General features: G+C 49.3%; 1 protein-coding gene across 9 annotated transcripts in view; it reads left to right on the forward strand.

The window, feature by feature from the left end:
• Epac (Exchange protein directly activated by cAMP) overlaps positions 1-19867 on the forward strand; it is a 165032-nt gene that overhangs the window by 12034 nt on the left and 133131 nt on the right. For 7 of the 9 annotated variants that reach the window (XR_011230936.1, XR_006773139.2, XR_006773138.2 and 4 more), the window contains exons 2-3: positions 3330-3383; positions 11362-11505. The exons of 1 other annotated variant lie outside the window; for it this stretch is intronic. Coding sequence is in view for 5 of the 8 variants with exons in the window: in XM_045745796.2 (XP_045601752.2) it covers positions 3330-3383; positions 11362-11505 (198 nt within the window). In the remaining 3 variants the exon portion in view is untranslated. The remainder of the gene's footprint in view (positions 1-3329; positions 3384-11361; positions 11506-19867) is intronic. One more of the 9 variants, XM_045745795.2, reaches the window with a different exon arrangement.

Here is a 19867-nt window from a genome sequence, read left to right on the forward strand (position 1 = left end):
GTTGATTGACGGTTGAGAGGCGAGACCAAAGAGCCAGAGCTGAACCCCCCGCAAGCACAAGTATGTGAGTACAACTAGGTGAGTACATACAAAGGGGGCCTGGTGGCTGAGTGGACAGCGCTCGGCATTCGTAATCCTAGAGCTCGGGGATCGATCCCCGGCGATGGCGGAAACAAATGAACAGTTTCTTTCACCCAGATGCCCCTATTCACCTAGCAATAGTACCTGGGAGTTGGACAGGTGCTACGGGCTGCTTCTTGGATGTGTGTTTGGGGGGGGGGGAGACGGAAGATTGATTGACAGTTGAGAGGCGGGCCGAAAGAGCCAGAGCTCGACCTCCGCAAACACAACTAGGTGAATATATACACACACTAACTACACAAGCTTAAAAAACTCGCACTTTATTTTACCAAAAGGTCACCATTCAGCCCCGGGAAACAATTGTTGAAAGTAATCCCTCTTTCATATGGATACGTTAATCTCTGGATTTATTCTCACTCATCCATGTACATTATCCAGCCACAGCCCCGACATGAATGGCTTAGTGTGTGATCCACGTGTTTGACCTTTTACTGTGTGTGTGTGTGTGTGTGTGTGTGTGTGTGTGTGTGTGTGTGTGTGTGGTGTGTGTGTGTGGTGTGTGTGTGTGGTGTGTGTGTGTGGTGTGTGTGTGTGGTGTGTGTGTGGTGTGTGTGTGTGTGTGTGGTGTGTGTGTGTGTGTGTGTGTGTGTGTGTGTGTGTGTGTGTGTGTGTGTGTGTGTGTTAGTAAAATAACTGGTAAACCAATGAAGAAACCTGGAGTGTACCTGGAACAGGTTCCAAGAGTTCTACTCGCCAAGCCCAGCCTGCAGCTAGGCTTGCCATGGGGGGACACTATTCTAACCGTACACCCTACACTATAGGGCCCGGCTCGTCTACCACATCCTACAGGGACCTGTCTGGTACGGTCTCACTTGGCCAATAACCGGGTTCTTTTCCTGTCAAACTTTATATGGGGGATTTAATGTCTTACTCGATCCCATCCCGAGTTCTTGGTTAGTTATTAAGAACTAGCAGTAATAATCAAAAGACAAACGGGGGTAAACAACACTAAACAGAACCATCTTGAGGTTATCTTGAGATGATTTCGGGGCTTTAGTGTCCCCGCGGCCCGGTCCTCGACCAGGCCTCGACCCCCAGGAAGCAGCCCGTGACAGCTGACTAACTCCCGGGTACCTATTTACTGCTAGGTAACAGGAGCATCAGGGTGAAAGAAACTCTATCCATTGTTTCTCGCCGGCGCCCGGGATCGAACCCGGGACCACAAGATCACGCGTCCAGTGTTCTGTCTGCTCAGCCGCCGGCTCCCCCTCACCATCACCAAGTGTACTTAACTTGTACACTTGTTGATGGCGCTACTGGTCTCCACGCTGGCAGGGGGGGGGGGGGTCTCCAGCAACACGCTGGCAGGGGGGGGGGGGGGTCTCCAGCAACACGCTGGCAGGGGGGGGGGGGTCTCCAGCAACACGCTGGCAGGGGGGGGGTCTCCAGCAACACGCTGGCAGGGGGGGGGGGTCTCCAGCAACACGCTGGCAGGGGGGGGGTCTCCAGCAACACGCTGGCAGGGGGGGGTCTCCAGCAACACGCTGGCAGGGGGGGGGGGGTCTCCAGCAACACGCTGGCAGGGGGGGGGTCTCCAGCAACACACTGGCAGGTGGGGGGGCGGGTCTCCAGCAACACACTGGCAGGGGGGGGGGCGGGTCTCCAGCAACACACAGGCAGGGGGGGCGGGTCTCCAGCAACACACTGGCAGGGGGGGTCTCCAGCAACACACTGGCAGGGGGGGGGTCTCCAGCAACACATTGGCAGGGGGGGGGGTCTCCAGCAACACACTGGCAAAGGGGGTGGGTCTCCAGCAACACACTGGCAAAGGGGGTGGGTCTCCAGCAACACACTGGCAAAGGGGGTGGGTCTCCAGCAACACACTGGCAAAGGGGGTGGGTCTCCAGCAACACACTGGCAAAGGGGGTGGGTCTCCAGCAACACACTGGCAAAGGGGGTGGGTCTCCAGCAACACACTGGCAAAGGGGGTGGGTCTCCAGCAACACACTGGCAAAGGGGGTGGGTCTCCAGCAACACACTGGCAAAGGGGGTGGGTCTCCAGCAACACACTGGCAAAGGGGGTGGGTCTCCAGCAACACACTGGCAAAGGGGGTGGGTCTCCAGCAACACACTGGCAAAGGGGGTGGGTCTCCAGCAACACACTGGCAAAGGGGGGTGGGTCTCCAGCAACACACTGGCAAAGGGGGTGGGTCTCCAGCAACACACTGGCAGGGGGGGTGGGTCTCCAGCAACACACTGGCAGGGGGGGTGGGTCTCCAGCAACACACTGGCAGGGGGGGTGGGTCTCCAGCAACACACTGGCAGGGGGGGTGGGTCTCCAGCAACACACTGGCAGGGGGGGGGTGGGTCCCCAGCAACACACTGGCAGGGGGGGGGGGGTCTCCAGCAACACACTGGCAGGGGGGGGTGGGTCTCCAGCAACACACTGGCAGGGGGGGGGGTGGGTCTCCAGCAACACACTGGCAGGGGGGGGTGGGTCTCCAGCAACACACTGGCAGGGGGGGGGGGTGGGTCTCCAGCAACACACTGGCAGGGGGGGGGTGGGTCTCCAGCAACACACTGGCAGGGGGGGGGGCGGGTCTCCAGCAACACGCTGGCAGGGGGGGGGGGCGGGTCTCCAGCAACACGCTGGCAGAGGCGCCGCCGTAGGTGGGGAGTGTATGTGTACGAGTGGAGTAAAAATCCTGCTCTAGGGGTGACTGCGATAAAAGACATGATGTAAGTTTGCTGGGAACTGTTAGTTACATTGAGGAGCGGGAGGCGGGGAGGGAAGCCACCTCACGGAGCAGGAACAGTTGGAGATATTCGTCCAGTTGTTGATGCATGTAGCACTGTGCCCTAGCTGCCTCTGTCCCATTGGCTATCATCAAATTCATTAACAATTTCACTCTGTTATCGACCCGTAGTAAACTTTGCTATCCAGAGTTGACAAGTTACCCACGTATTATACCGCTACCCACACAAAACACACCATCCCTTAGAAAGCCTAAACCAAAAAAAGCACGCTGTAGGCCTACGCACGAATTTCTCTCTCCCTTGTATTCCATGAGCCAGGACTGGCCTTAATATGCCCTGATAAAAAATGACTAAATATTTCAGAATAAATAATAAAAACCTGTGCAAATAAATATATGAAGGAATCAGTGTTTCAAAATCAACTTAATTAAATAAGAAAAACAGAATTGGTTTAAATAATTGTGTTAAAACTGATGTTTTGACTCCCTCAGCCCAGCCGGCGCCCAAGAGCTTGGTCTTGTTGTGAGTTGCTGACGTCTGCAGCGGTAAGTCCTGATCTTCGCCCGAGTCCTTGGTGGCACCCACCTCTGACCCCTACCCTTGACCTCTGCGCGTTACGTTGTGCATGCCGGTTTTCCCCCTCACACCCCTTCCCCCCCCTCACCCCCTTTCCCCCCCCCTCACCCCCTTTCCCCCCCCCTCACCCCCTTTCCCCCCCCCTCACCCCCTTCCCCCCCCCTCACCCCCTTTCCCCCCCCTCACCCCCTTTCCCCCCCCCTCACCCCCTTTCCCCCCCCCTCACCCCCTTTCCCCCCCCTCACCCCCTTTCCCCCCCCCCTTTCCCCCCCTCACCCCTCTTTCCCCCCCTCACCCCTCTTTCCCCCCCTCACCCCTCTTTCCCCCCCTCACCCCTCTTTCCCCCCCTCACCCCCTTTCCCCCCTTTCCCCCCCCTCACCCCCCCTTTCCCCCCCCTCACCCCCCTTTCCCCCCCCTCACCCCCCTTTCCCCCCCCCTCACCCCCCTTTCCCCCCCTCACCCCCCTTTCCCCCCCCTCACCCACCTTTCCCCCCTCACCCCCCTTTCCCCCCCTCACCCCCCTTTCCCCCCCTCACCCCCCTTTCCCCCCCTCACCCCCCTTTCCCCCCCCTCACCCCCCTTTTCCCCCCCTCACCCCCCTTTCCCCCCCTCACCCCCCTTTCCCCCCTCACCCCCCTTTCCCCCCCCTCACCCCCCTTTCCCCCCCTCACCCCCCTTTCCCCCCCCTCACCCCCCTTTCCCCCCCTCACCCCCCTTTCCCCCCCTCACCCCCCTTTCCCCCCCTCACCCCCCTTTCCCCCCCTCACCCCCCTTTCCCCCCTCACCCCCCTTTCCCCCCCTCACCCCCCTTTCCCCCCCTCACCCCCCTTTCCCCCCCTCACCCCCCTTTCCCCCCCTCACCCCCCTTTCCCCCCCTCACCCCCCTTTCCCCCCCTCACCCCCCTTTCCCCCCCCTCACCCCCCTTTCCCCCCCCTCACCCCCCTTTCCCCCCCCTCACCCCCCTTTCCCCCCTCACCCCCCTTTCCCCCCTCACCCCCCTTTCCCCCCCCTCACCCCCCTTTCCCCCCCCCTCACCCCCTTTCCCTCTCGCCCCTTCCCCTCTCGCCCCCTTTCCGCCTCACCCCTCTTCCTCTTGCGTGCCTCTCCATTTCGTCAGTGTTCCTCTTGTGCACAAGACGCTCGCGATTGCCCCAAACTTGACTTGCCTGACAATATGCATGACTCCCACATGGCCGTGAAGTAGAATTTGCCTTAAAATACTCCTATACCCTTGCCTCGGAGTATCTCCAACCTTAGTCTCGTAGTATCTCCAAATTCTTCGTTTTAACTAAAAATCTCAAAGTACCCCGACTTTGACCTCTTAGTCCTTACATCAGCCTTTTGAGATTCAAACCTGGGTGACCCTCGCCCCCCCCCCCCCCCCGTCCGGAGCCACAGACACTCCGAGCACACACACCATAATCCATATTTTACTTTGAAAAACGTCCAGAGTGATCTGCGTGCGAATGACTCCGCGTGAATGCATTCTTATGCACACTTCTTGGACCAAGGTTTGGATTCTTTGGCTTGCCAGCTGGCCCGTTTCCCACGCGGGTAGTGTCCTAACCGCCATGTTAAGCTGCCGAAGATTGTGTTGTTCTTCCGCAGTTACGTTTGGTCTGGAACCAAATTTGCTACTGTATTTTGGATGGTTTCATTACTGGATTTTTTTCCCTCTTCGTGCCTGTTTTTTCCCCTTCTTGGTGCCTGGTTTTTCGCCTTCTTGGTGCCTGTTTTTTCCCCTTCTTGGTGCCTGTTTTTTCCCCTTCTTGGTGCCTGTGATTTTCCTTTCTAGCGCTAGTTTCTTACCTCACATCAATTTCTTCCTAGCTGGGAAATAAATCGGTCGGAAATAAAGTACGACCGAATGAACTCCATTCTCGTGTAATGGAAGTCAAACACAGCCGGGGTTAAACCTGCTTGTTGGAGACGAGTCCAAAGTCAATAGAGGAAGTGGGGAGTTACCAGCACAATTAGTACCGTGTTGACTGCTGGAGCGGAAAGGGGGGGGGATTGTGTGAGGGGAAGAGTTAGAGGGGGAGGGTGTTGAGGGGGGGGCGGCGAGAGATGCAATCCATCCTCCGAAGGTTTCCCAACGTCAAAAAGCTGTCGTACTAAAAGGCCCTCTCCTAACCTACCAGAGGATCCAAAACAGAACGAGTGTGTGTGTCAATTTCGTGAGCCTCTACCATTTTCTTGTATGACAATTGTTGGCCTTAGGTAGAGTACAAACGTCTCAATGGGACGGTCTGTTAGGAGGACGAGTTGAGGTGTGAGAGAGGGGAGGGGGGGGGTGTTGTAAAAGTGGTACTTGCCTATCAGTGTCTACGGGGAAGTGAGATCTAGCTGTTTATGCCCCGCGGAACTAGCCTTGTCCCTGCTGTGTTTCAGCTTAACTACTCTTGGCTTTCAAATTCTTTGTCTATAATTGCCTGAAAGTTCCTCTTCTTTAAGTGCTTGTATTTCTTCTCCCTCGTCGTCTCCTCTTCCACCTTATCTTGCATAATTTCATTACCTCTCCCTAGTTCACCTAAGCTGACCTAAAGTTCTACTATGGTAATGGCCCTCATTCCCTCTCTTCCTCATTCATGCTTTCCTCTAATGCCACAAATCTCTTCCATATGGCTGGGTTTATATCTTCAGGCCGCTTCATATCCATCTTAGCCTTCCCTCCTAGCTGTCCCTAGGATGCTCCAGCATCCCAGCAGGTACACAAGCTGGATAAGTACAGCTTGCGTTTTACAGGTTATTCATGCCCGTTCCACCACCACCTGGCTGGCTTAGTCTTCTTAGCCATAATGGCTTGGCACTTTCCCTTGATAATTCCTTCCTTCCTTCCTTCTTGAGAGTAGGTGCAGTTTGAATGAAGGGTTTACCCTCTAGATGACTGCACCAGGACAGATGTTAGGAGACGCATTGATGTTGAGGAGGATAAGAATGTCAAAAGTACTTCTTGCGTCATGCCGTAGTTAGAGGAGCGGCGATTATAACAGAGGTGGATGGTAGAGGGAGACTTGTCGCACCTTAGGGCGGGACGTAGAGTTCATGGCGTTGTCATGTCTCGTCCATACAGCTCGATGAACTACAGGGGTAATTATAGGCGTTGTCTAGGGGTAATCAAAATAATGTCTCTTAAGTACGTTCAACCAGGGTATCTCATAAGGCCATACCATACAAAAATTATTTCGCCAGGTTATAAAAATATGCATGTAAAAATAGATATATAATATATATTCCTTAAGTATATCATTCATAACTCATAATTAATTAGATGGCACAATAAGCTACTGTAATATAATTAGAAAGCTCTCCAGATAATTATATCTATCACGACAAAATACAGAAAAACCAACAAACACTTATCAGACAAGTTGACTCCATGACAGCTTCCACCTAACTAACTCTCCTAGAGTCAGCCACTAACTTCCCCCTCCACAAACATAAGTGGAAAATTTATTTAAATTTAATTTAATTAAATGAGCAACGAAATTTTGCTATGCAAACAGATGAAATAAAATATGAATTGTAATATTCAAATGATTAGAATACAAATGCAATACATGTATATATAAAGCAAATATATATATGGTAAATAATAGAGGAAGCAACTGGTAACTACCTTATTACAACATTTCCATATTAATCTATCAGGAAGTTGACCAGGCCAGAACACGTCTAATACTTGTGACTATATCCCGCACCATGCTCCCCTATGTTGTCAACTATAGGATAATTTCCAAAGTACATATATATATATATATATATATATATATATATATATATATATATATATATATATATATATATATAATAAATTCATTACAGAAATAAAATATAATAAATTTTATATTGAGTGAATTAATATCCAGTAAATAGGGATACTTAACAGGCGTCAGGAGATCCATGGCGTAACGTTGTGCGTAAGATGTCTACTAATTTTTATCCGGGAACTTGTATATCGGAAAGCGCAAGCAGTACGCTTCCCAAATCATCAACATGTCAAAGGACACCCGGCCACCATGCGGCGCCCTCGGCTGAGACATCTTATCTGGCACCCGATAAACAAACTCCTTCGCCTGTGCCACCCAGATAGTGGAAGAGCATCACGGGATCGGAAGCACCCGGGCATCCCGATAAGGGCCCTTACACCTGACCCTCATGGGACATGACCCCGGCAGCCGGGACAAGGCTTCCACCAGCCTGGGGTAACGAAGGAGAGGGGAACTGCAGGGGATGCAGGCGCGGCATCGACCCCACCACTGGGCACACGAGCCGAGGCCCCCTGGCGCACATCTTACCTCAACACCAGGACGAGATCCCGATCAACAGGGGCAACCCCCCACCGCGGGGATCCAACAGCAGGAGGGGGGGGGCCCACAGGTAGCAACTCGGAGCCCCTCGTAGCCCTTGTCATCTACAGCGGGGGATGCCAGGGCACCATACTCTCCTACCTCCTCCCAAGGCACACCACGAAGGGGGGACACACTCCGAGCCCGCTGCGAACGCTTCGAGACTACACCACTCCCACCAGGCACGGCCACCATCTTTACATCCACACAGGCCACACCCCCACACCGTCCGAAGAGTCCACAGAGGCCACATCGCCCGCACTGTCCACATCATCCAGGGAAACAACCTCAGAACACCGGTGTGCACGCTTCTGCAAAGGGATGAAAGCATCAGCACTACAGTCGCTGACACACACACAGGCACGGCAGGCGCCTCCCCCTGCCGAAGCCCCCCCTCCAACACAGCAGAACCCACGTCCCCGGGTGCCGAGCCACATACAGCAACCTAAAGATTCTGAATGAGCAGTAGACCTGCTCGGTTTATGCACATTACATTACAGTACTATAACTCTCTGGAGATTCAACTAAGCACATGATAACTTATTAAAGGATGAATATGAGATGAGATGCGATAAGGATTGAATGTGGTCAATTATTACTGTCGAATAGATCTGGGTCTGCAGTGGGGTCAGTGACCTTTGTCGCTGTGACGTGAACTGATTTAGGCTGCTGGTCACTGACTTATCCTCCGAGACTCGTAGAAACTTTCCCGGATAATATTAACTGCACCAGACTCGATCTTTTCTGATTAGTATTGTTGTCAATAGAATAGACTATTCAATAGACTATACAATAGACTGGAATAGGCTTCCTCAGGTTTAAGACTACCTGTGAGTAAGTAGCCATCTGCCGACCTCAACAAGTTCATTCCCTGTTGTCTTGTAGCTCCAGTAATGAACTGATAATAATAGTCTGCCCCCTACTAATAGACTTGCATCGGTTAGGCGGTCAGACGTTATCGTGGTGTCAGCCAATTTGATTCTATTTTTCTGAAAAAATCTAGCTGTGTTCCCCAGACCTTTTAACATTTAGGTCAAATGAAATGTGATCAACTACTATGGCCTGTACAGGTCGGACATAACCGCCTAGGCGTGCTAGTGGTTGTACTACTACATATTCTTGAGGTCCAGTATCTGTTAGGAATCCTGCTATGTTCAATGTCACCTTACACAAGGGTTTAAGTTTCAGCTGGTTAGCTGCTTATTGAGTGATGAACGTTCTGTGATTCCTGATTGAATAGACCTCGTACACTGATTCTAGAATTCTTGTTACTTAAGTCTAGTTGGTAATGTGACATTATTATAAGACTTGGTATTAAGCACCTTAACCTCTTGTCGTACCTTACAGCACTGCACAGTGGTGGAAGTATCCTGTTCCACCTGGAGTTTTGGCGATTTGGGCCTATCAACTCCACACAATGTGGAATGATGTTGATCCTGATGGCACCTGTTACATATACGTAATGGGCAACAATTATTTTCTCGTAATACAGTCAATTAATTTAGACGATATTAAGTGAACGAGAAAAGATTTGAGTGAAGGTACGGTTTATTATTCTATTTACTGGTACAACTAGTCTGTGGGGCGAGTCGAGGTTGTGCGTCTGGTGAAGGGATGGGGTGTGTGTGAGATGAGGAGTGGGGGACGGGTTGTGGGAGAGGTGGCGGTGGTTGTGGTGAGTGGGGGGGGGGGGCGGTAGGTGTGGTGAGACGGGGTTGTTGGGAGTGATGAGAGGTGTTGTGTAGGAGAGGAGGAGGATTGTGCACATGGTGAGCAAGAGCTCGTAGTCTCGCTACGAGAATCCAATCTCTCGTGTTTTATCATTAGAGAAAGTCCGTGGTTTGGTTGTTTGGGAAGCGTGTGTCGATCATTGACTCCAGCTGGTTCCTCTCTCTTGTTTGGGAAGTACTCGCCTAGTTGTGCTTGCAGGGGTTGAGCTTTGTCTCTTTGGTCCCGCCTCTCAACCGTCAATCAACTGGTGTACAGATTCCTGAGCCTACTGGGCTCTATCATACCTATATTTGAAACTGTGTATGGTGTCAGCCTCCACCACATCACTTCCTAGTGCATTCCATTCCAACTACTAACACTGAAAAAATTCTTTCTGTGGCTCGTCTAGGTACTAAGTTTCCACCTGTGTCCCCTGGTTCGTGTTCCACCTGTGCTGAAGAGTTTCTTTGTCCACCCTGTCAATTCCCCTGAGAATTTTGTAGGTGGTTATCTACAAAACCATCTATCTTGTAGGTGGTTTTTGTAGGTGTGTCGATCAGTGACACACTTCCTACTACTTCCCTCGGGTTTTTTTCACTCTGTACTACAATTTCTCTTATTGAATAACATTTTATCCTTCATTTGTTAATCATCTGTTTTGTGCATGTTTCAGAAATCCTGTGTTTGTATAGGTACAGGCAGCTTGATTTAGAATATTGCATGCATGGATGCAATTCCATTAAAACTTGTTGATTTAGGCTCTCGTGAGCGAGCTTTCATTGCCCTATTGTCTTGATGCGATGTAATGACGTACGCGTGTGTGTGTGTGTGTGTGTTGACGTGACCGGTGTGTGTGTGTACTCACCTATTTGTGCTTGCGGGGGTTGAGCTTCGGCTCTTTGGTCCCGCCTCTCAACTGTCAAACAACTGGTGTACAGGTTCCTGAGCCTACTGGGCTCTATCATATCTACATTTGAAACTGTGTATGGAGTCAGCCTCCACCACATCACAGCCTAATGCATTCCATCTGTTAACTACTCTGACACTGAAAAAGTTCCTTCTAACGTCCCTGTGGCTCATGTGGGTACTCGGTTTCCACCAGTGTCCCCTTGTTCGCGTGTCCCCTTGTCCCCTTGTGCGCGTGTGCGTGCGTGCGTGTGCGCGTGTGTGCGTGCGCGTGTGTGCGTGCGTGCGTGTGCGTGTGTGTGCGCGTGCGTGTGTGCGTGCATGTAAGTGTGTTGACGTGACAGGTGTGTAACGAGAACTCTTACAGGTATCGTGGCCAAATTTGACTCTTAAGTCGGTAAGTTACGATAAAGTTCAGCCTGTAGTTGAGACGTCTCACCACACATCTTCCAAGACATCTTTATCAACATTCTCAACTTCCTGTATACCCCAGAGACAGACAGACTACGTAATTATTCAAATAACTTATTTTAGACTTGATTAGTATTTAGAAAAGTGACTTCAAGTAGTTTTTGATTTGTCATAATCTTTTTTTTTTTCAAAAAAGAAACCTATATATCATATATATATATATAATATATATATATATATATATATATATATATATATATATATATAAAATGGTGATAGGATGTGTCCTGGTATTCCTTAGTGACTTAGAGGGATCATAGCGGCTTATATCATGAGTGTATTGGTGTAAATTACTGCTGTTATGTTCAGCTTGGGGAGTAGTGCTTACTAGAATGTGTGCGGGGATGCGTGCACGTGGTGGAGGACGTGCGTGCACGTGGTGGAGGGCGTGCGTGACCTAGGAAGAGGCCTGCCTCAATAACCCCCCTCGTACACAACCGGGATACCAGGACCCATAACACAGCTCGCCCCCACAACCCTCTGACCTGACGTATGTGTGTGCCCCACAGGGCGGCTCCGTGGGGCAGATGGGCGCCGGCGCCACCTTCGGGGAGTCGGTGCTGAGCGACGGCCCCAGGAGGAACACCATCATCACCAGCGACAACTGCGAGCTCCTCAGGGTCGAGCAGAGGGACTTCAGGCACATATGGCAGGTAAGTGCACCGCTTGGCGTCTCTGCTGGTGGCGGGAAGAGGATCTGCAGAAGCTCTAGGTGGAAGATCCACTCGCGCATCGAGAGTGGATTCGGAATCCCTTGTTTGCCTGTCTCCTCGAGTGGAGGGTTTCAGGGGGTCAACGAGGAAGGTTTTTTTTTTTTTTTTTTTTTTTAGGGCTTTTATGTTTTGCATTTGCAGGCTTTCCGGTTTCCCTTTTTCGTTTTCTCTTTAATGTGTGAAATTTTCCTGGTGATGTGAGAGTACTGCGGAGTCTCTATTGGCACTGTCTTGCATGTAGGATCTTTGGATCAATTTGAGGTTCTATACATGGACATGGGAGGTGGTTCTATACATGGACATGGGGGGAGGTGGTTCTATACATGGACATGGGGGGAGGTGGTTCTATACATGGACATGGGGGGAGGTGGTTCTATACATGGACATGGGAGGTGGTGGTTCTATACATGGACATGGGAGGTGGTGGTTCTATACATGGACATGGGAGGTGGTGGTTCTATACATGGACATGGGAGGTGGTGGTTCTATACATGGACATGGGAGGTGGTGGTTCTATACATGGACATGGGGGGAGGTGGTTCTATACATGGACATGGGGGGAGGTGGTTCTATACATGGACATGGGGGGAGGTTGTTCTATACATGGACATGGGGGGAGGTTGTTCTATACATGGACATGGGGGAGGTTGTTCTATACATGGACATGGGGGGAGGTTGTTCTATACATGGACATGGGGGGAGGTTGTTCTATACATGGACATGGGGGGAGGTTGTTCTATACATGGACATGGGAGGTGGTGGTTCTATACATGGACATGGGAGGTGGTGGTTCTATACACGGACATGGGAGGTGGTGGTTCTATACACGGACATGGGGGGAGGTTGTTCTATACATGGACATGGGGGGAGGTTGTTCTATACATGGACATGGGGGAGGTTGTTCTATACATGGACATGGGGGGAGGTGGTTCTATACATGGACATGGGAGGTGGTGGTTCTATACATGGACATGGGAGGTGGTGGTTCTATACATGGACATGGGAGGTGGTGGTTCTATACACGGACATGGGAGGTGGTGGTTCTATACACGGACATGGGAGGTGGTGGTTCTATACACGGACATGGGGGGAGGTTGTTCTATACATGGACATGGGAGGTGGTGGTTCTATACATGGACATGGGAGGTGGTGGTTCTATACACACAGACATGGGAGGTAGTCCAATATTCACTATTCTCCTCTAGCTAGGACCTGTGAACACACGTGGAAGTCATCGCAGTGACATCAGTGCCAGACAAGGCACCATGGGTGCTCATGACAACAATAAACACTATACTTGTGCTGCCAATGAAAGCACTGCAATTATCGGTGAAAGCACTGCAATTATCGGTGAAAGCACTGCAATTATCGGTGAAAGCACTGCAATTATCGGAATAACATCGCATCATGGTTCGTATGTGCTGGCATGGTGTTACTCATTATGGATGAGGTGGGACCCGGGAGCTGAAGCTCCGAAAGAAGAAGTAGACACAGAACGTTCTCTCTCTCTCTCTCTCTCTCTCTCTCTCTCTCGTATACTTCTCATCTCTATCTCTTCCTTTTCCTTAGACAATTCCCATCGTCTTTGATTAATGCTCTTTGTTCTTGTGTCGGTTTCTGTGAGCCTTGATGTATCACTTTCTTGCACAATTCATTTCTTCTGCTCCTTCTCTTCCTCCTCCTACGTGAGATATTTTTCACCTCGTACTCGTCATTCATCTCCTGCTTCCTATTCATTCTCCCTAACCTGCTCCTCTGCTTTCTAACTCGCCCAGTAATGGGAACTTATTGATTTTCGGATCAAAAGCCACATTCAATTAAGGCTTTCATTACCATTCCAACTGCAGCTCTGGCGGGTATCACCACCACCGCTGCCATAGGTGGGCGGACTCCATCATTCCCGGGTGATGGAAAGGTGGGGGGGGGCGGACTCCATCATCCCCGGTGATTGAAGGGTGGATGGGGCGGACTCCATACAGATGCTGCAGGGTGGGAGATAACACCTCCATGGTCGTGAGCAGCATCCTCTTAGGATGCAGCATCATCCCCCTCCCCCTCACTTGCTGTTACATTCATCCTATTTCTCGCCCCTATTCCCTCCCTACTTCCCCCTCTGTCCCTTACACCACCACCTCCCGCCTCCTGCGCCACGGTTGCACCTGTCGGCCCGTACCTGTCTGTACAAGACGACGCGCTTAGTTGGGTTGCAGACATTATTGCATTCTTCCCTACCTGAGCAGCGCAGACACGGAATGCCTCGCCAGCGGCGTTCCGCGTTCCTTTCCACCTCACGGAACATGAAAGAAGACGCGAGAGATATCAAATAATACACATGTGGAAAATACCGGAGGGACAGGTCTCAAATGTACACAGTAAAATAACAACGTACTGGAGTGTGCGATATGGGATAAAAATGCAGAATAAAACCAGAGAAGAGCAGAGGTGCCATAGGCACAATCGGAGAACACTGTATGAACGTCAGAGGTCCGCGGTTGTTCAACATCCTCCCAACGTTTACAAGAAATATTGCCGGAACAACCGTGGACATCTTCAAGATAAAACTAGATTGTTTCCTCCAAGGAGTGCTGGACCAACCGGGCTGTGGTGGGTATGTGGGCCTGCGGGCCGCTCCAAGCAACAGCCTGGTGGACCAAACTCTCAGAGGCCGGGCTTGGGGAATAGAAGAACTCCCAGAACCCCATCAAGCAGGCGCCCCCCCCCCCCCCTCCACACACACACACACACACACACACACACACACACACACACACACACACACACACACACACACACACACACTCCACACACACACACACAAAAACTGCAAAAGAAACCATTTTATATATTTATATAAATTAACTCGAGGGGCCGGCCTTTCCCGTGGTCTCGCGGGGACAGGAAGCTGGAGGATTGTCAAAAGTCCCCCGCTCACATTTTTCCTGATAAATTTTTCAAGCGGAATTTTTAACTGGTCCTTCTGCCCGGAGTGGCGGGGGAGGGCCCCCGGAGTGGCGGGGAGGCCCTGGGGCCAGATTCACGAAGCAGGTACGCGAGCACTTACGAAAGTGTACATCTTTCCTCAATCTTTGACGGCTTTTGATTACATTAATTAAACAGTTTACAAGCATCTAAACTTGCCAATCAACTGTTGTTATTGTTATAAACAGCCTCCTGGTGCTTTAGAGCTCCTTAACTGTTTAATAATTGTAAACAAAGCCTCCAAAGATTGAGAAAAAGATGTACACGTTCGTAAGTGCTTGCGTAACTGCTTCGTGAATCTGGCCCCTGGTGCCTTCCTCGTCAACATAGATGTACGGTACACCAGGGTGTGGGTAACCAGCATGTGCTTTATTGTTAATGGAGGTGTGGAGAGGTGCACACTACCCTGTCTCCGGAGCTGTAGCTTAGGGAGAGGCTCTGGCGGCTCGTCCTCAACCCTCCCAAGTGCGAAATTATTTCAGGTAATGGTAGAGTCATTAATGTAGTAGGATCGACAGTCGCACAATCCTCATCCGTCACTCCCACTGGCGTATCATTTTTCGGAACGACGTTGGAATACGAGATCGTAAGACTTAAAAGTTCTCGCCTTGACCTTGGATCCTTGGCCTTGATGCCCCTGTCCTCGCACAAGATCGCTTGATTGGCACACTAATATGGCCGAGTGGTTAAAGTATTGGTCACGACAAGGGGCATGGGGGGGGCTCTGGCTGTTTGGGTTTGAATCCTTCAGGGGTCAAGAGTTTTCTGGTGCATGTTAGCTTGGGATCCTTCAAGCTTGACGCACATGCGCATATATATATATATATATATATATATATATATATATATATATATATATATATATATATATATATATATATATATATATATATATATATATAATATATATGTGTGTTAAACAAACTTGCTTAATTAACAAGTTTGTTGTAAATTATTACAATAATAACTTTACCCAGTAACTTTAGCATATAAATGTCGTGGTATTACAGGGTCTGTCCCCGAGTGTGGAGGGGCGGGGTGAACATTTGTCTTTACCCCCTTGCATTATGATGGGGAGGGGGGGGCATTATCCCCAGCTCCCTCCCTGTCTGTCTGTCTGTGCGTCTCTGTCTCACTGTTGTGTGTCTTGGTGTACATGGAACACTCAGCAATCACGGCGTCATATACTAATGATAATAAAACTGTAATATATTGAATGTTCAAATACATTTGAAGCTACATATATCAAGCATAAACTGACCTGTTTTGTGGATGAGGAAAGGTGGATGGGAAGGAGATGAAGCAGAAGTGAGAGGGAGGGAGGGAGGGAGCAGGGTCGCCCTCCGAAAATACAACAATTCCTAACATAGCGTCAAACTAATTAGTACAGGGACAGTTCTAATTGGCGTTAATAAACATCTGGACGACGGCGGAAATGAGAGGGGGAGTGACTGAGGGGGAGTGACTGAGGGGGAGTGACTGAGGGGGAGTGACTGAGGGGGAGTGACTGAGGGGGAGTGACTGAGGGGGAGTGACTGAGGGGGAGTGACTGAGGGGGAGTGACTGAGGGGGAGTGACTGAGGGGGAGTGACTGAGGGGGAGTGACTGAGGGGGAGTGACTGAGGGGGAGTGACTGAGGGGGAGGGACTGAGGGGGAGGGACTGAGGGGGAGGGACTGAGGGGGAGGGACTGAGGGGGAGGGACTGAGGGGGAGGGACTGAGGGGGAGGGACTGAGGGGAGTCGGGTGAGGGAGGGAGTGGGATGGAACACCCCACCCACTCCCTCCTGGGATGGATGGATGGTTCTACATGCATTAGCTGTAGAACTAGACCTCGTGTTGGAAAATGAGTAATATTGTTCGGCTGGTATACTAGTTAATTAAAAAAAATGATTATAGTCCGCCTACAGTCTGTAGCTACAGTCTTTATGTGCATAATGAAGCTTAAATACTCCTACTTCGTTATTGTTTAAATACAGAATTTGTTTCCAGCGTTATACGTAACCTGTTGCGCTAGGGGGTCGCGGCGCACCAGTTCAATCCCCTCGCATTGTCTCCAATATTATATGTGTACAATTAATCCTACACGCAACTCTGCAGGAGAGGAGACTTGAGTCAAGCGACAGGGTTCACTTAGGAGAAATCCAGCTTGATTAGTCAATTGGCGTGTCTTTAATTACGGGAGATTTGTGAAATTAACCAAGCTGGGCCCCGAGGGAATACCCTGCACGCCAGAGTCAAGAGCAATTATGATGTGTGTTGCGTGAGAGGTTACTACTGTAAGTGGCTGGTTGTGGACTATTTTCGCGCGCTCTGTAATCTGCCGTGTGTGTGTGTGTGTGTGTGTGTGTGTGTGTGTGTGTGTGTGTGTGTGTGTGTGTGTGTGTGTGTGTGTGTGTGTGTGTGTGTGTGTGCGCGCGCGCGTGCGTGTGTGCGCGTGCGCGTGTGCGCGCGTGTGCGGCCCTCTGGTGAACGGTGGGGTCCTTGTTAATGTTCTCCCCTTCCTTCGTTCTTTCCTTCCGTCCTTCTAAATCCTTTCTTCCTTCCCCCCCCCCCCTCTCCTCCCCCCCCTCCTCCTCCCCCCCCCCTCCTCCTCCCCCCCCCCCTCCTCCTCCCCCCCCTCTCCTCATTCTGCCGGCTCCTCGTGACCTCACTCCCGCTGACCCTGTAGAAGCACACTTGTGTACAATGTGGTGTGTGGGGAGCTATACAGTTGGCTTCGTTTTCGACTCTGAATCGGGATTCCAGGTTCGATTCTCGAGCGGGACAGAAATGATTGGGCACGTTTCCTTTCACCTAATGCCTGTGTTCACCCAGTAGTAAATAGGTTGTGGGGATACATCCTGGAGGCTGTCAGTATTTCCTCCTGTATATATATTTACAGGCTTCCTGTCTTCGACAAACCGAATTATCTATGTAGGGATGAGCTCTAGGGGGGCCCTGTTGGGTCACAGAGCCTTGTCCCCTCCAGTTTGACTCTTCCCGTTTGGGAATTAGCGTTTAAATTTGAGTACCAAACCTAAAAATTATATGAATTGATGTTGCTATAAGGTTCCACGTTGGTATTAATTGATCTATCAAAACACTTCTCATTCTCTTCTTTTTCTTTTCTTGTGAGACCTTTGGTCGGTGAGGTCACATTAACGCCCCAGCCAGCCAGCCAGTGTTTTCTGTCTGGATCTTGTCTGCCTTGACTTGACACTAGTTTGTTCAAGTTTACTTCCTTCCACAGTCCTAGTCATTCACTTACACAATGCTTGTCAGCACACACATACACACACACACAATTATATATATATATATATATATATATATATATATATATATATATATATATATATATATATATATATATATATATATAATTTAAAAAAATTGTGGTCGTTTTTGCGCACACACACACACACACACACACACACACACACACACACACACACACACACACACACACTTGGTGTTACATATGAAGTTGGGTAGTTAATAGTGCACAATTTACCCCTTGTGGGTGGTGCTTCCCTGCGCCATAACGATTAATCCTAGACACACAATAATTGGCCGATAAATCTGAGCCATTAGACTAACCGAACTGTGGCACTCTCCTTAGTTCTTGCCACAATTAGTGACTAGAATGAGTTACATTGCCCTTTGGGATTTGCTGGTAGAGTTAGTGGTCACGTGGTAGACTCATTGTCGGCTCAACAGCGTCGTGACGAGTTAACTAGCCAAGTTCAGTGTACTCTTAATAACATACCATCGTTGGGCTACTTCCTTCATCCGTCTCTGGTCCAGAACCATTTGTTTACATTTGAGATTCGGGAGGAAGAAGGTGTTTGAGGTCAAATCTAACTATTTAATATATAATTAATTTAGCAGATTCATTTTGTGTAACCAGCCCTGAGACTGGTGGATTTTAGTTAAATTAGCCAAAACGTTGGAGGAACGATTGTGTTGTCGCGCTTTGGTGCTTAACTCCGTTTTCTGTAAGTTTTCTATGACTAACTAATGTAAATTAACAGCATCTTATGCCTGTTACATGAGAGATTGTATATTTGATGTAGAAATTTCCCACAAAATTTTTTGGGTGGATTTTCTTACTGCATATATTATAATAAGTACGACGGGCTTTACCACGGCAAACTTCTAAAAAAAAAAAAAAAACTCAGTGGATAACAAAGCTTGAGACAAATAGAATCAAAATTCTTAAACTCTTCATCCAAGAATTAAGGACTAACAAACCGAAGAGCTCTTAGATACATAGAGGAAAAATTTATTGTTTCACATTGTGTTTGTCATGAGAAATAATCAACATAAGATAAATTATTCGTAGGTTTTCTTTGTGTAGTTTACAGAATGATTTCTCAGGGCATAGATTAAATGTGAGTCAATTTGTTTCTCTATGTACAGTCTTGTCCTCTAAGAGCTCTTTGGATTCTTAGTCCAGAATTCTTGGATTTTTGGGTTTGGGAGTTGTCAGCCTGGTCTTCGCAAGGCGTGTGCTGGACCACTTGACACATCAGATTGCCGAGTTCTTCCTTGACTATGCTAGATCCACATACAAATGATCCTCTCACAGTATTCGGAATAGTATATACTGTTACATCATTCGGGCCCTGTTCCAGAGGTCACGACCTCTCCATACGGTGCAGTCGCACCTCCACAGATCTTCAGTATCAGCTATTGATACTGGTAATGACTCCAAAGGGCCACCACTTACGGGCTATTCATGCCCGTGCCACCTTTTGGGTGGCTTAATCTTCATCAATCAATCAGGCCCTGTTCATTTGTTTGATTAGTAAGATTTCCATCGTAGTAACTAGTGTGTACAGTATTTCTCGGTGTACTGTATTGTCTGCAGTTTTCAGATTGTTCGTGCACATATACGGTATCAACATTTCCTTTGGATTGTGTTCTTATATTTTAGATCAGACATATTTTAATATCATGCGGGACACTTGTATATGCTTGGTATGTGTTTCTGAAGAGAAATGTGAAGGTTTTAATCTCGCAGCGGGACCAATTGATTTATCTAAGTCTCCCTTGGATGACCGTACACTGGTCACGGTTTTCTATTATATGGTTCTCGCCTATTTTTATATTCACTCGGCTAACTCGCCTAAACTTTATTGATCGTACAGGCGCGTGAGCATGAGTGAGTGTTCCTACAAAAACGGAGATCTGGTTCAGTTGCTTAATTTAAAAACTGTACTTGTGGTCGGTCTCAAGCCCATTGTTTATATTACGATGTGCATTGAATTTTGTAACTTATCAAGACTGTAACTTAGCTAAATGAATGATGGGGTTCAGTCCCTGAGCCCATTATGTGT

The sequence above is a fragment of the Procambarus clarkii genome, chromosome 39, assembly GCF_040958095.1.
Source record: "Procambarus clarkii isolate CNS0578487 chromosome 39, FALCON_Pclarkii_2.0, whole genome shotgun sequence".
NCBI lineage: Eukaryota > Metazoa > Arthropoda > Malacostraca > Decapoda > Cambaridae > Procambarus > Procambarus clarkii.